The 14,940-nt window shown below is 41.3% G+C and overlaps 1 protein-coding gene across 1 annotated transcript in view; it reads right to left on the reverse strand.

Moving 5' to 3' along the window:
• Positions 1–14,940, reverse strand: part of LOC137290911 (diphosphoinositol polyphosphate phosphohydrolase 1-like) — a 95,459-nt gene that overhangs the window by 59,469 nt on the left and 21,050 nt on the right. Inside the window, exons 2-3 of the mRNA XM_067822113.1 lie at positions 8,395–8,550; positions 5,206–5,290 (exon numbers count right to left, since the gene is read on the reverse strand). Coding sequence (XP_067678214.1) covers positions 5,206–5,290; positions 8,395–8,550 — 241 coding nt within the window. The remainder of the gene's footprint in view (positions 1–5,205; positions 5,291–8,394; positions 8,551–14,940) is intronic.

Consider the following 14,940-nt stretch of genomic DNA (forward strand, 5'->3'; position numbering starts at 1 on the left):
CAATTATTATGTAAGAAAAACACTGCTTGGAAACAGCAATAGTCTGATCTGAATACCATCTGCCAAATATGGCAATCACCAGACAATACATCAAATTTCAGGAATTCTACTGAACCATTTCAAAGCTTTTAGAGTGATAAATTGTCTCAAGATAACATTTTCATGTTATCAATAACCATTATAACAAATCTGGATGTACTTGAAAAGATATCGAGTATGGTTCTGTACCGCTTTTAGCAACATTACAGCAATATGAGGGGTGGGGGTGGGGGTAGGGGTGGGGGTGGGTGAGCGGAGGGGGCAACAGATATGGGCTTCACACAGAGTGAGAGAGAATGGCTGTCACATCTCACTGGTGATTAGTAACAATAAAGACATGTAGGTGTACACATGCAAGGCTTGGTTCACCATCTCAGGCCCACCACACAAACAGTGAACTAATCATCAAAACTGAACTCATACACACCAAAACTGAACTCATACACACCAAAACTGAACTCATACACACCAAAACTGAACTCATACACACCAAAACTGAACTCATACACACTAAAACATCACCATCAAATTGTGCAAAATCGTAGGCCTGACACTGGGAAGTATGAACACAAGTTTGAAGCTTAATACAATAGGGGGCTGATGCACTACATCCCGATATCAAATTTTCAAGATTAGACTCATGGTGATGAAGAACATTATTGACTGTCTCCCCCTGCTGCCATCTTTGATGATATTTCATCCGTTTCAGGATGCTGGTTTTGCCGTTTCTGGATGCTGTGACTGCCGTTTTGTGCGCTTGGCGACCGTTCTCAGACGCTATTGTTGCTGATATACAAGTTTTGTTTCCATTTCAAACGATTAGTTCTCCGCTACGGGGGTTTGTTTCGGTTTTAGAGGATATTGTGACAGTCTCTGGGTTTTTTGTTCTGTTTTCGTGTATATGAGTTCAGTTTTGAGGATTTGTTCACCGTTAGTATGGCAGGCCTGCATCTGTTGTAGGTCTCTTACAACTTACTAAGAATGTGGCAATGTCATACATAGACATACACTGTTATGATATTTGACCAGGAAATGTCTGTGACCCACATTTTCAATGTCAGTCATATATGGACATACACTGTCATGACGTTTGACCACAAAGCACACTCCATCAAGCTGTATCACAGTGTATTACAGAAGGGAGTGTATTGGCTATATCAAAGTGGGTTACCCGAAGGAGTATATTGGCTATATCACAGAGGGTTACCCAAGGGAGTGTATTGGCTATATCAAATTGTAAACCAAAAGTCACTGTTTTCTGTAATCTGATTGGTTGAAAAACATGATCAAATGGTATTAGATTCCCGGAAACTGTAAGACTATTCACTGCGTATTTACACGTAAACAATTGTTTTGTTGCGTCATCAACAGTGGTGGCGTCATTCAAATCATATTGTCACGTAAAGTTAGAATGACGTCACAAATGAGCAACTATAGATGCTACCTTGGGAACCAGCTGAAACGGCCAGCTGATGACACTTCACTGCTGTACTCATACTCTATGTAAACGAGTGCAGACAGTAAGACCCCTTTTGTTTACTGTTTTGTTTACAATGTCGATAAACACCATGTGTTGGCCAATTTCCGGGTGTTATTGAGTATTTGAAGCACGGGAATATTTCATTTGAAACCGCCGGAGGTTTCAAATGAAATATTCCCGTGCTTCAAATACTCAATAACACCCGGAAATTGGCCAACACATGGTGTTTATCTCCTAAGTGTGTTACCCAAGGGAGTATATTGGCTATATCACAGTGGGTTACCCGAAGGAGTATATTGGCTATATCAAAGTGGGTTACCCAAGGGAGTACATTGGCTATATCAAAGAGGGTTACCCAAGGGAGTGTATTGGCTATATCACAGTGGGTTACCCAAGGGAGTATATTGGCTATATCAAAGAGGGTTACCCAAGGGAGTATATTGGCTATATCAAAGTGTGTTACCCGAAGGAGTATATTGGCTATATCAAAGTGGGTTACCCAAGGGAGCGTATTGGCTATATCACAGTGGGTTACCCAAGGGAGTGTATTGGCTATATCACAGTGGGTTACCCAAGGGAGTGTATTGGCTATATCAAAGAGGGTTACCCAAGGGAGTATATTGGCTATATCACAGAGGGTTACCCAAGGGAGTATATTGGCTATATCACAGAGGGTTACCCAAGGGAGTGTATTGGCTATATCACAGAGGGTTACCCAAGGGAGTGTATTGGCTATATCAAAGTGTGTTACCCAAGGGAGTATATTGGCTATATCAAAGTGGGTTACCCAAGGGAGTATATTGGCTATATCACAGAGGGTTACCCAAGGGAGTATATTGGCTATGTCAAAGAGGGTTACCCAAGGGAGTATATTGGCAATATCACAGAGGGTTACCCAAGGGAGTATATTGGCTATATCACAGAGGGTTACCCAAGGGAGTATATTGGCTATATCACAGAGGGTTACCCAAGGGAGTATATTGGCTATATCACAGAGGGTTACCCAAGGGAGTATATTGGCCACATCACAGTAGTATGTCAACCAGGGTAGCATACTGGCTATATAACAGCATGTCAATCAGAGAAGTATATAAGCTATATCACAGTACATTAATCAAACAAGAAATATGGAGAACAAACGTCTGAAAGTTTCAGACAATCAGGCAAACGACTGCACAGAACAGCTCATCATGTGGAAAGGTCACTATTTCAGTTTAGCATTTCACTGATTATCAAATCCCAGTCAGCTTTTAAAGCAGGATATACCAGAGTGCACACTGTCCCAAGGCATGTCATCAAGCAGTGTTGGCCAGTTATTTTTGTGCTTGCTTGCTTTGAATTGGGTGCCATTTTACAAGGATTCCTTAAGACATGGTTCACGAAAACCAGGTCCCTCAGCAAGCAGGCAAATATTATTGATAGTGTTTCTCAAACATGTCATATCTCTATTATTTCACACCCTGCTTGATGCCAACACAGACTTAAAGAATACTGATTCCATCACATGCTCATTATGGTAATGGTCACCACACATCCACTGCATCTTCAGAGCAACCATTAAGGAATTTCTAATTTGCAAATGTCACGGGACCGAAGTGGTAAACACGCCTATGGTGTTTTGAGTCAATAGTTTGGCAATTACGTTCATTTTTTTCCCAATATGTCTGGCTTCGGATTCAAACACATCGTGCAGCAGACAATGACATTGAAAGTCATTTCTGTCCTCATCAAAAAGCTGCTGCTGCCTGACATCACCAGCACCAGGGGCATACTGCAGCAGGCAATCTGTGCTGTGAGGGAAACTTCAAATCAATGGCCAACCTGTTCAACTGAAGTGAGTATCAGGGAGGTCATGATGGCTACTGGAGCAGTAATGGATGAACCACACAAGCTCCTGCGAGTCAATGTAATGAAACATGTCACTCACAGATGCTTCAACCAGTTAAACTGTAATTAAACTAAATTTACTTAATGCAATACTACCGTATGAACTCTGAGATCCAAATATTGTTACTTTCATGGCACTGATATGCCATGGATAAATGGAAAATCATTAGCAATATGTAATTAATTCATTTATCCACTAATTTGGGATTAGTGATTACCATGGGATTACCATAGAGATATTCAAACTGAAAAACATCACAAGCAGGCATCACCAAATGCAGACATGATGGAAATGTTTAACACATGCAGATATCAACAAATGCAGATATCACCACATGTAGTCCTCACCACACAGAAACATCACCACAGACAGACATCACAAAGACATTATCACATGCAGTCATCACCACATCCAGACATCACCATACGGACATCACCACATCCAGACATCATCAACATACAGATATCACCATACAGATATCACCACATCAAGACATCACCATACAGGTATCAGCACAAGCAGTCATCACCACATGAAAACATCACATGCAGACATCACCACAAGAAGTCAACGCCACATCCTGACATCACCACATGCAGACATCACCATATCCAGGCATAACCTGTTGAAATACCACAGAGATATTCCAACTGAAAAAACATCACATGCAGACTACCAAATTCAGACATGATAGAAACGATACCACATGCAGATATCACCAGATGCAGGCATCAACACAGGAAGACATCACCAAATTCAGTCATCACCTCATCCAGACATCACCATACAGATATCACCACATCCTGACATCACCTGCAGACATCACCACATACACTCAACACATCCTGACATCAATACATGCAGACATCACCACATACACTCAACACATCCTGACATCAATACATGCAGACATCACCACATACACTCAACACATCCTGACATCAATACATGCACATATCACCACATCCAGACTGTTCATGCAGAAAACTTTTTTTTTTCAATTAATTATAGTTTCATACATTAAAAATAATTGTTGTCAAAAGGTTATACTTTTTATGTTGCAAAGTACAAAGTATTAAAATAGTGTGGTAATTTTCAGTGTAAAATTTAGTTCAGATGAGGTTCAGAAAGTCTAGCTAGGCTATAACTGTTATTAGTTTTCCTAAAAGTATTATCATGATTGTAAAAATAGATTACTTCCCTTGATTGTTAGTGTCACTCCTCAAAGCACATGGCTTGTCACTGCCTCCATGTTGTACCAAGATGTGGTAGTGGGCATGGACACAAATGTGAGTAGCATTGTTTGTTATTATAAGACATTTCAATGCATATTATGGGGATAATGTTTGAAGGTTTTGCTAATTGTACATTTTATTGATATATTTTGTAATTGTAAAGGTTGAAGTAATTTACTTAAAATCTTTATGTAGTGATGTTAGGAATTATTTACTTAGCAAGTTTTTATTTTTATTTTGTAGTTTTCTGAACCTCACTAAGCCAAAGGAAAGAAATGATGACTGTGAATATAGAATAAACTTTTGGTGCAAGATGAGGATTTATGTGTCTTGAATCCACACAGACATCACATGCAGACATCACATGCAGACATCACCACATGCAGTCAACACCACATCCTGACATCACCACATGCAGATATCACACAAAGACATCACTACATGTAGCCATTACAGAGATTTCACCACATCCAGACATTACTACACTAAGATATGACCACATGCTGACATCACTACACAGACACATGACAACCTACATTCATCATGGAAACACACTAACTTACCCATGCTTTTGGAATCCTCCCACTCGTCCAACAAATCTGTCACAACAAATGTATATACGGAGGTGCGGTGTTTCTTAGCTTCATTCTGGAAGAGAGTGAGGAGAGATTAATTTATCTCTGAAGGAAAGCAAGTGGTTGATGAGTGACAGGTGGTGGCTGGTGGGTGATGGGTGAGTAGATGGTGGTTGGTTTTGATGGGTGATTGGATGGTGGTGGCTGGTGGGTCATGGGCAAGTGGATGGTTGTGGTTGGTGGGTGATTGGCGAGTGGATGGTGGTTGTTGTCAGCTGATAGCTGATAAATGATTGGATGGTGGTGGTTGGTGGGTGATGGGTGATTGGATGGTGGTGGTTGGTGGGTGATAGGCAAGTGGATGGTGGTGGTTGGTGGGTGATAGGCGAGTGGATGGTGGTTGCTGGCAGCTGATAGCTGATAGATGATTGGATGGTGGTGCCTGGTGGGTCATGGGCAAGTGGATGGTGGTGGTTGGTGGGTGATAGGTGAGTGGATGGTGGTCGCTGTCAGCTGATAGCTGATAGGTGATTGGATGATGGTGGTTGGTGGGTGATGGGTGATTGGATGGTGGTGGTTGGTGGGTGATAGGCAAGTGGATGGTGGTGGTTGGTGGGTGATAGGCGAGTGGATGGTGGTTGCTGGCAGCTGATAGCTGATAGATGATTGGATGGTGGTGGCTGGTGGGTCATGGGCAAGTGGATGGTGGTGGTTGGTGGGTGATAGGCGAGTGGATGGTGGTTGTTGTCAGCTGATAGCTGATAGATGATTGGATGGTGGTGGTTGGTGGGTGATAGGTGATTGGATGGTGGTGGCTGGTGGGTGATGGGCAAGTGGATGGTGGTGGTTGGTGGGTGATAGGTGAGTGGATGGTGGTTGCTGGCAGCTGATAGCTCATAGGTAAGTGGCTGGTGGTGGCTGGCGGTTGATGGGTGATTGGATGGTGGTGGCTGGTGGGTCATGGGCAAGTGGATGGTGGTGGTTGGTGGGTGATAGGCGAGTGGATTGTGGTTGCTGTCAGCTGATAGCTGATAGGTGATTGGATGGTGGTGGCTGGTGGGTGATGGGCAAGTGGATGGTGGTGGTTGGTGGGTGATAGGTGAGTGGATGGTGGTTGCTGGCAGCTGATAGCTCATAGGTAAGTGGCTGGTGGTGGCTGGCGGTTGATGGGTGATTGGATGGTGGTGGCTCGTAGGTCATGGGCAAGTGGATGGTGGTGGTTGGTTTTGATGGGTGAGTGGATGGTGGTGGCTGATGGGACAAATGCATACTTTGGAATGTCACCAAATTCTTAGCATATATTTCAGCCTGAAATCGGAACAAGTCAATGTTGGCACGACAATCCAATATCGCAGTTGCTGCTCCTTTACTCTATTAATATATATGACGTGCATGTAGATCTATGGTCTATGTTTGACCTAAAGTGCGGTATGGGGTTCTTGTGCTACCAATCACTGCAAGAATTGACTACAAAACCATTGTAATGATGTACAAGTGTCTTAACGGAATGGCCCCTAGCTACCTCGCAGAGTTACTGCCCCTGTATCAGCCCTCACGCTGACTGAGATCACAAAACCAAATGCTAGTGACAGTCCCAAACATCAAAACCAACTTTGTCAGAAAGTCATTTGCTTGAACTCAAAACCAGCATCTCACTAACGGCTTTTAAGAATACCCTCAAAACTTATCTGTTCAAGCGTCAATTTCCACCCTGAGCGCACAGAGCATTTACCAGAGAATGATGCACTAGGTTCACACCATCTATGTTCATTCTATCCTCTAGGTTCACACCATCTATGCTCACTCTATCCTCTAGGTTCACACCATCTATGCTCACTCTATCCTCTAGGTTCACACCATCTATGCTCACTCTATCCTCTAGGTTCACACCATCTATGCTCACTCTATCCTCCAGGTTCACACCATCTATGCTCACTCTATCCTCCAGGTTCACACCATCTATGCTCACTCTATCCTCTAGGTTCACACCATCTATGCTCACTCTATCCTCCAGGTTCACACCATCTATGCTCACTCTATCCTCTAGGTTCACAGCATCTATGCTCACTCTATCCTCTAGGTTCACACCATCTATGCTCACTCCATCCTCTAGGTTCACACCATCTATGCTCACTCTATCCTCTAGGTTCACACCATCTATGCTCACTCCATCCTCTAGGTTCACACCATCTATGCTCACTCCATCCTCTAGGTTCACACCATCTATGCTCACTCCATCCTCTAGGTTCACACCATCTATGCTCACTCTATCCTCCAGGTTCACACCATCTATGCTCACTCTATCCTCTAGGTTCACACCATCTATGCTCACTCCATCCTCTAGGTTCATACCATCTATGCTCACTCCATCCTCTAGGTTCACACCATCTATGCTCACTCTATCCTCTAGGTTCACACCATCTATGCTCACTCCATCCTCTAGGTTCACACCATCTATGCTCACTCTATCCTCTAGGTTCACACCATCTATGCTCACTCTATCCTCTAGGTTCACACCATCTATGCTCACTCTATCCTCTAGGTTCACACCATCTATGCTCACTCTATCCTCTAGGTTCACACCATCTATGCTCACTCCATCCCTCCAACTTCTAAGTTCACTTCATCCTCAAGGCTCACATCCTCCATGCTCAATCTATCCCTCACTACTTCTTTGTTCTGTCTATACCTCACACCCACTAATCTCACTATCCCTCACACCCACTAATCTCACTATCCCTCATACCCTCTGCCCACTTTATCCCTCACCCTCCATGCTCAATCTCTACCTCACACCTTGCACATTGCATCCCTCACACCTTCTATGCTGCATGTCTATGATGTGTCTAGAGACCCAGGTTCGATTCCCCACATGGGTACAATGTGTGAAGCCTATTTTCTGGTCTCCCCCGCCATGATATTGCTGGAATATTGCTAAAGCGGCGTGAAACTAAACTCGCTCACTCACTCTATGATGTGTCCTTATCATCACTGTATGCATAGCCCTCAACATTCACCACATCAATCGAACTCTCTACCCTCACAACACTTTGTTAGCTCTTGTTTCCATAACCCTATAGCAGTGTCTATCCTCCTGTGTATATATGGCAACACCTTGCCACCATGATCTGAACATGACTTGGATCTTTACTTCGTAATCCATCGACATCTACTTACTTCGAAGTTACCAAGATGTCGGCCAAGCTGACCCAGGACACCTGCCTCCTCCCTAGCCTCTCGGGATGCAGCAATCTTTGACTCCTCCTCGGGCTCGATCCCACCTCCCGGGACCACCCACCGATCTCGATGACGGCTGCTTGTCACCAGGAGGATCTATAACACACAAAGTTTTCTGTTTTAATATGCTACTAATGAGATATTCGGTACAATAGTTCATGACATATCGCATTAACAAGAATCTGAAAAGTGGCCAAAGTGTCATGGTGACCTTGAAAATAAGCTCAAGAGTGTCTGCATATTCCCCCACTGTAGGCTGTCACCAAATTTGAAGATATTGGGTACAATAGTTCATGAGACATCGCGTTAACAGGAATCGGGAAAGACAAACGGATGGGCAGACACCGCTGAATACACAGTCCCCCCGCTCTGCGCTGGGGACAAAAAACACCCCTCATATGACCATTACCCCTTAAACAAGAGTCATCAGAAGATGACATATCCCCCCGGCCCCCACATATTTGAAAGGACAAATCATCGGATAGTTACTTATTGTGTTTATAGACCAAGTCTGAATTGTTTCCATGGAATTCATGAAAAATATATATGCCATATATCTGTAATCTGAAAAAGTAACCATTTCAAGATCAGTCTCATATATCTGGCAAGATCTTTAGAAAGATATGAAATGGTTTTCGAGTTGTGCTCCAGAAACGAAGTCTGCAACGGGTTTATGGAACCGAGAAAATAATACATCACAAAAACCTGTAAATACCAAAAAGCACCACATTGGGGTCTGCCACACATATCTAGCAAGAAACACTGACAGATATTAAGAAGTTTTTGAGTTCTGCTCTGCAAACAGAACATATATCTCACTTTTGAGAGTAAGTCTGAAACTTTTCCAAAGAAACCAATAAAATAATAAATCACAAAAACCTGTAAGTAGCAAAAGGCACCACTTCAGGTTCCCATTGATAAATCTACCAAGTTTTGTAGAAAAAATATTTAACGGTTTTTGAGTTCTGCTCCGGAAACGAAGATCATACCTCCATTTTGAGACTATGTCCGAAACATTTTCATGGAAACCCAGAAAATAATAAATCACAAAAACCTGTAAGTAGCAAAAGGCACCACTTTAGGTTCTGATTGATATATCTACCAAGTTCTGCAGAAAAATATTGAACAGTTTTTGAGTTGTGCTCCGGAAACGAAGCCAACCCCACCATAAGACTAACACCAAAATGTTCCATAGAAAAACAAAAAAAAATCTAAATGCCAAAAATCTGTAAATAGCAAAAGGTACAACCATAGGTTGAGATTACTATTTCTATCAAGTTTGGTCTAAAAATATTGAACGGTTTCTGAGTTACGCTCCAGAAACAAAATGATTACGGACGGACGGGCGGACATGCCGGGGGGATAAAAACATCTCTCATGGGACCACCCCTCCAAAAAAGCAGCTCTATTAAGACCACCCCCCCTTCAAAACAAACACCTCTCATACCACCCCACCTGCACCCTCTCTCACACAGTTTCACTGCATTGCAGCTTACGCTGTCTCTTTTGGGTCTCTGACACAGTTTCACTGTATTGCCTATGCTCTGTCTTGTACGTTTCTCACACAATTTCCCTGTATTGATGATACTTTGTCTTGTATGTCTCTCACATAGTGTCCCTGTATTGTACTGATCAGACCAGAGAATGTCTCATCCTTGAGAAAACATAAAAGATTTCATTTGCTTCTCAAGTTTATCTGACAAGCTGATTCCTCTGGTTAGAAACCTCTAAATCATAAGTGACAGGTAATCTATCTTGCTGCCCAGAGACTAGAGATGGGGTCAGACAGCCAAAGGAAAGGGTTATTAACACAGATTTCATTATAATTGGATCAAACCTTGCAATTATGACAGTAATGACTTACACAGTTATAGTTCTATATACACTGTTTACATACTGTTATAGTCTCAGATACACACTAACACACACTGTTTACATGCTGTTATAGTCTCAGATACACACTAACACACACTGTTTACATACTGTTATAGTCTCAGATACACACTAACACACACTGTTTACATGCTGTTATAGTCTCAGATACAGACTAACACACACTGTTTACATGCTGTTATAGTCTCAGATACACACTAACACACACTGTTTACATACTGTAATAGTCTCAGATACACACTAACACACACTGTTTACATGCTGTTATAGTCTCAGATACACACTAATACACACCGTCTACATGCTGTTAAAGTCTCAGATACACACTAACACACACTGTTTACATGCTGTTATAGTCTCAGATACACACTAACACACACTGTTTACATACTGTTATAGTCTCAGATACACACTAACACACACTGTTTACATACTGTTACAGTCTCAGATACACACTAATACACACCGTCTACATGCTGTTAAAGTCTCAGATACACACTAATACACACTGTCAACATGCTGTTATAGTCTCAGATACACACTAACACACACTGTTTACATACTGTTATAGTCTCAGATACACACTAACACACACTGTTTACATGCTGTTATAGTCTCAGATACACACTAACACACACTGTTTACATACTGTTATAGTCTCAGATACACACTAACACACACTGTTTACATGCTGTTATAGTCTCAGATACACACTAATACACACCGTCTACATGCTGTTAAAGTCTCAGATACACACTAACACACACTGTCAACATGCTGTTATAGTCTCAGATACACACTAACACACACTGTTTACATACTGTTATAGTCTCAGATACACACTAACACACACTGTTTACATGCTGTTATAGTCTCAGATACACACTAATACACACCGTCTACATGCTGTTAAAGTCTCAGATACACACTAACACACTGTTTACATGCTGTTATAGTCTCAGATACACACTAACACACACTGTTTACATACTGTTATAGTCTCAGATACACACTAACACACACTGTTTACATACTGTTATAGTCTCAGATACACACTAATACACACCGTCTACATGCTGTTAAAGTCTCAGATACACACTAATACACACTGTCAACATGCTGTTATAGTCTCAGATACACACTAACACACACTGTTTACATACTGTTATAGTCTCAGATACACACTAACACACACTGTTTACATGCTGTTATAGTCTCAGATACACACTAATACACACCGTCTACATGCTGTTAAAGTCTCAGATACACACTAATACACACTGTCAACATGCTGTTATAGTCTCAGATACACACTAACACACACTGTTTACATACTGTTATAGTCTCAGATACACACTAACACACACTGTTTACATGCTGTTATAGTCTCAGATACACACTAATACACACCGTCTACATGCTGTTAAAGTCTCAGATACACACTAACACACACTGTTTACATACTGTTATAGTCTCAGATACACACTAACACACACTGTTTACATACTGTTATAGTCTCAGATACACACTAACACACACTGTTTACATACTGTTATAGTCTCAGATACACACTAATACACACCGTCTACATGCTGTTAAAGTCTCAGATACACACTAATACACACTGTCAACATGCTGTTATAGTCTCAGATACACACTAACACACACTGTTTACATACTGTTATAGTCTCAGATACACACTAACACACACTGTTTACATGCTGTTATAGTCTCAGATACACACTAATACACACCGTCTACATGCTGTTAAAGTCTCAGATACACACTAATACACACTGTCAACATGCTGTTATAGTCTCAGATACACACTAATACAGACTGTTTACATGCAATAACTGTTATAGTCTCAGATACACTAACATACTGTTTACATGCTGTTATACTGTGGTAGAGGCTGTTACACATTGGTACGCTCTGTAATACACTTGTTACACTCTGTCATACACTAGTATACACTGTTAAACACCGGTACACTCTGTTAAACACTGGTACATGCTGTTACACACTGGCACATTGTTATACACTAATATACACTGATATACACTTGTGCACACTGTTATACACTGGCACATTCTTATAACCGGTACTCTCTGTTACACAATGATACACTCTGTTACACACTGGAATACATTTGGGTAGGTTACTAGGTATGAGAGAAATTATTTAAAATACCTGAAAGTTTCTGTTATTGTTTTTCAAAAGGTTTTTTTCTTTAATAAAGTACAATCAAGACTGCTATAAGTAGCATTGTTTAACCTATTGCAAACTGTTGTTTTGTAGTCATCTATGGAAAAAGATTTATGGTTTGTATTTACACATATATTGTGCTTTTCAACATTAAATGAATCTGAAACAAAAACTGTCAAAACCTTTTCTCAAAACACAATCTCCTGAGAAGGTAACATATGGGTTGAAGAATGTGTGATGCTAGTGTGACACAGGTGAAGCACCAGTGACAAGCTGACACTAAAACTTGAATGGACACCATCACTATCACACACATAGACACCATCAGTCTGACATATGGACACAGTCAGTCTGACACATGGACACCACCAGTGTGACACAGACACTATCAGTCTGACACATGGACACCACCAGTCTGACATAGACACCATCAGTCTGACACATAGACACCATCAGTCTGACACATCTAGACACCATCAGTCTAACACATAGACACCACCAGTCTTACACATAGACACCATCAGTCTGACACATCTAGACACTTAAAGTATAACACAAAGTGTATTTATACCACTCCTAAATAAAGGATATGATTCTGGACAATTGCAACATTACAGTGCAATGGCTGAATCATGCATCAAGACAACAAACACAAAGCAGCTTGGACAGACAATGTGAAGTTGCCTGGTGCAAGTCTAGGTTTTTATCAATGGTTCCTACACAAAAGAAACATGAGTGAAGCACACGGGCTGGCACAGCTAAACAAGTGTAAAGGTTGTATCTGGGTTATACCTGATATTAGTAGAAAACGTCAGCACATAGATTGCTGGATGAATTCCTTGGAAATCTTATCTACAAATATCTATTAACATTCCAAGGTCATCAGATTTTTCAACCAGAAAATGTTTTAATCTGTATGGTATTAATTTTCAAACAAGGCCACATGAACATTGCTGCTCACATGCTGCCTCAACATGCAGTGATACAGCAACATAGACAGCACTATCATCATAACACTACAGCTACCACTATAACACTACGCCCACCACTACAACACTGCAGCAACCACTATAACACGACAGCCACCACTGTAACACGACAGCCACCACTATAATACGACAGCTATCATGACAACACTACAGCCACAACTTTAACACTACAGCTACCGCTATAACACTACAGCTACCACTATTATACTACAGCTACCACTATTACACTACAGACACCACTATAGCACAACACCTACCATTATTCCACTATAGGTACCACTATAACACTACAGCTACCATGACAACACTACAGCCACAACTGTAACCCTACAGCTACCACTATTACTCTACACACACCACTATAACACAACAGCTACCATTATAACACTATAGGTACCACTATGTTACACTACAGCTGAAACGACAACACAAAAGCCACCACAACAACACTACAGCTACCATTATAACACTACAGCCACAACTATAACACTACCCTAAAACCATAACACTACAGTAGAAACTATAACACTACAGCCACAACTGTAGCACTACAGCTATTTCTTTTTAACACTACAACCACCACCATAACACTACAGCTACCACTATATCACTACAGCCACCACTATAGCACTACAGCTACAACTATAACACTACAGCTACCACTATAACACTACAGCCACCGCCCTAACACTACAACTACCACTACACCTATCACTATAACACTACAGCTACCACTATAACACTACAGCTACCACTATAACAATGTATTTTATCGAACACATGACACTCTGAATACATCTCTAACTGCATGAATAACCTCATCCCTGCAAGTTTTACAAAATGAGTCCGCATTTTGTGGTGAGAATATAATACATGCAAGTCACGACAATAAATAATGATCATGGCCCTGTGAGTGATACGTATCATGTAGCTTAATGATGTGTGGAATCACAACCAGAACATGTGCATGACAACAATTTACTAATGTTAAATCTAATGGCCACCTAACTAGGCTTGTCTACAAAACCTCTTGCAAGCCACTGAAGTCTGGCTCAAGCCAAATGTAGATTGTCAACGCAAATACCAACTCCAACTTCTTCCATTGATTCTCTTCCTCAAATGCACATTTTAAGGCAGGACACAACTTTTTGAAGGATTTCAAATTACTGTATTTTGTGAAAGAAGAGAAGATTGAAAAGAAATTCAATGATCTATTTTCATCGGCGAGGTTCATTTCAGCTTGCTGATGTCAGCCGTGTTCCAGCCAATGACGGCGTCTGACCTTCCACTACTGGGAGCCACTGCTAATTGTCAAAGCCAAGAGAAAGATGATGGTGCTCTTTCATCTCCATCAAAAAAATATCAGCAGCTTTTTTCTCTTCCTTCAGCAATATTC

The sequence above is a fragment of the Haliotis asinina genome, chromosome 7, assembly GCF_037392515.1.
Source record: "Haliotis asinina isolate JCU_RB_2024 chromosome 7, JCU_Hal_asi_v2, whole genome shotgun sequence".
In the NCBI taxonomy this organism is placed as follows: domain Eukaryota; kingdom Metazoa; phylum Mollusca; class Gastropoda; order Lepetellida; family Haliotidae; genus Haliotis; species Haliotis asinina.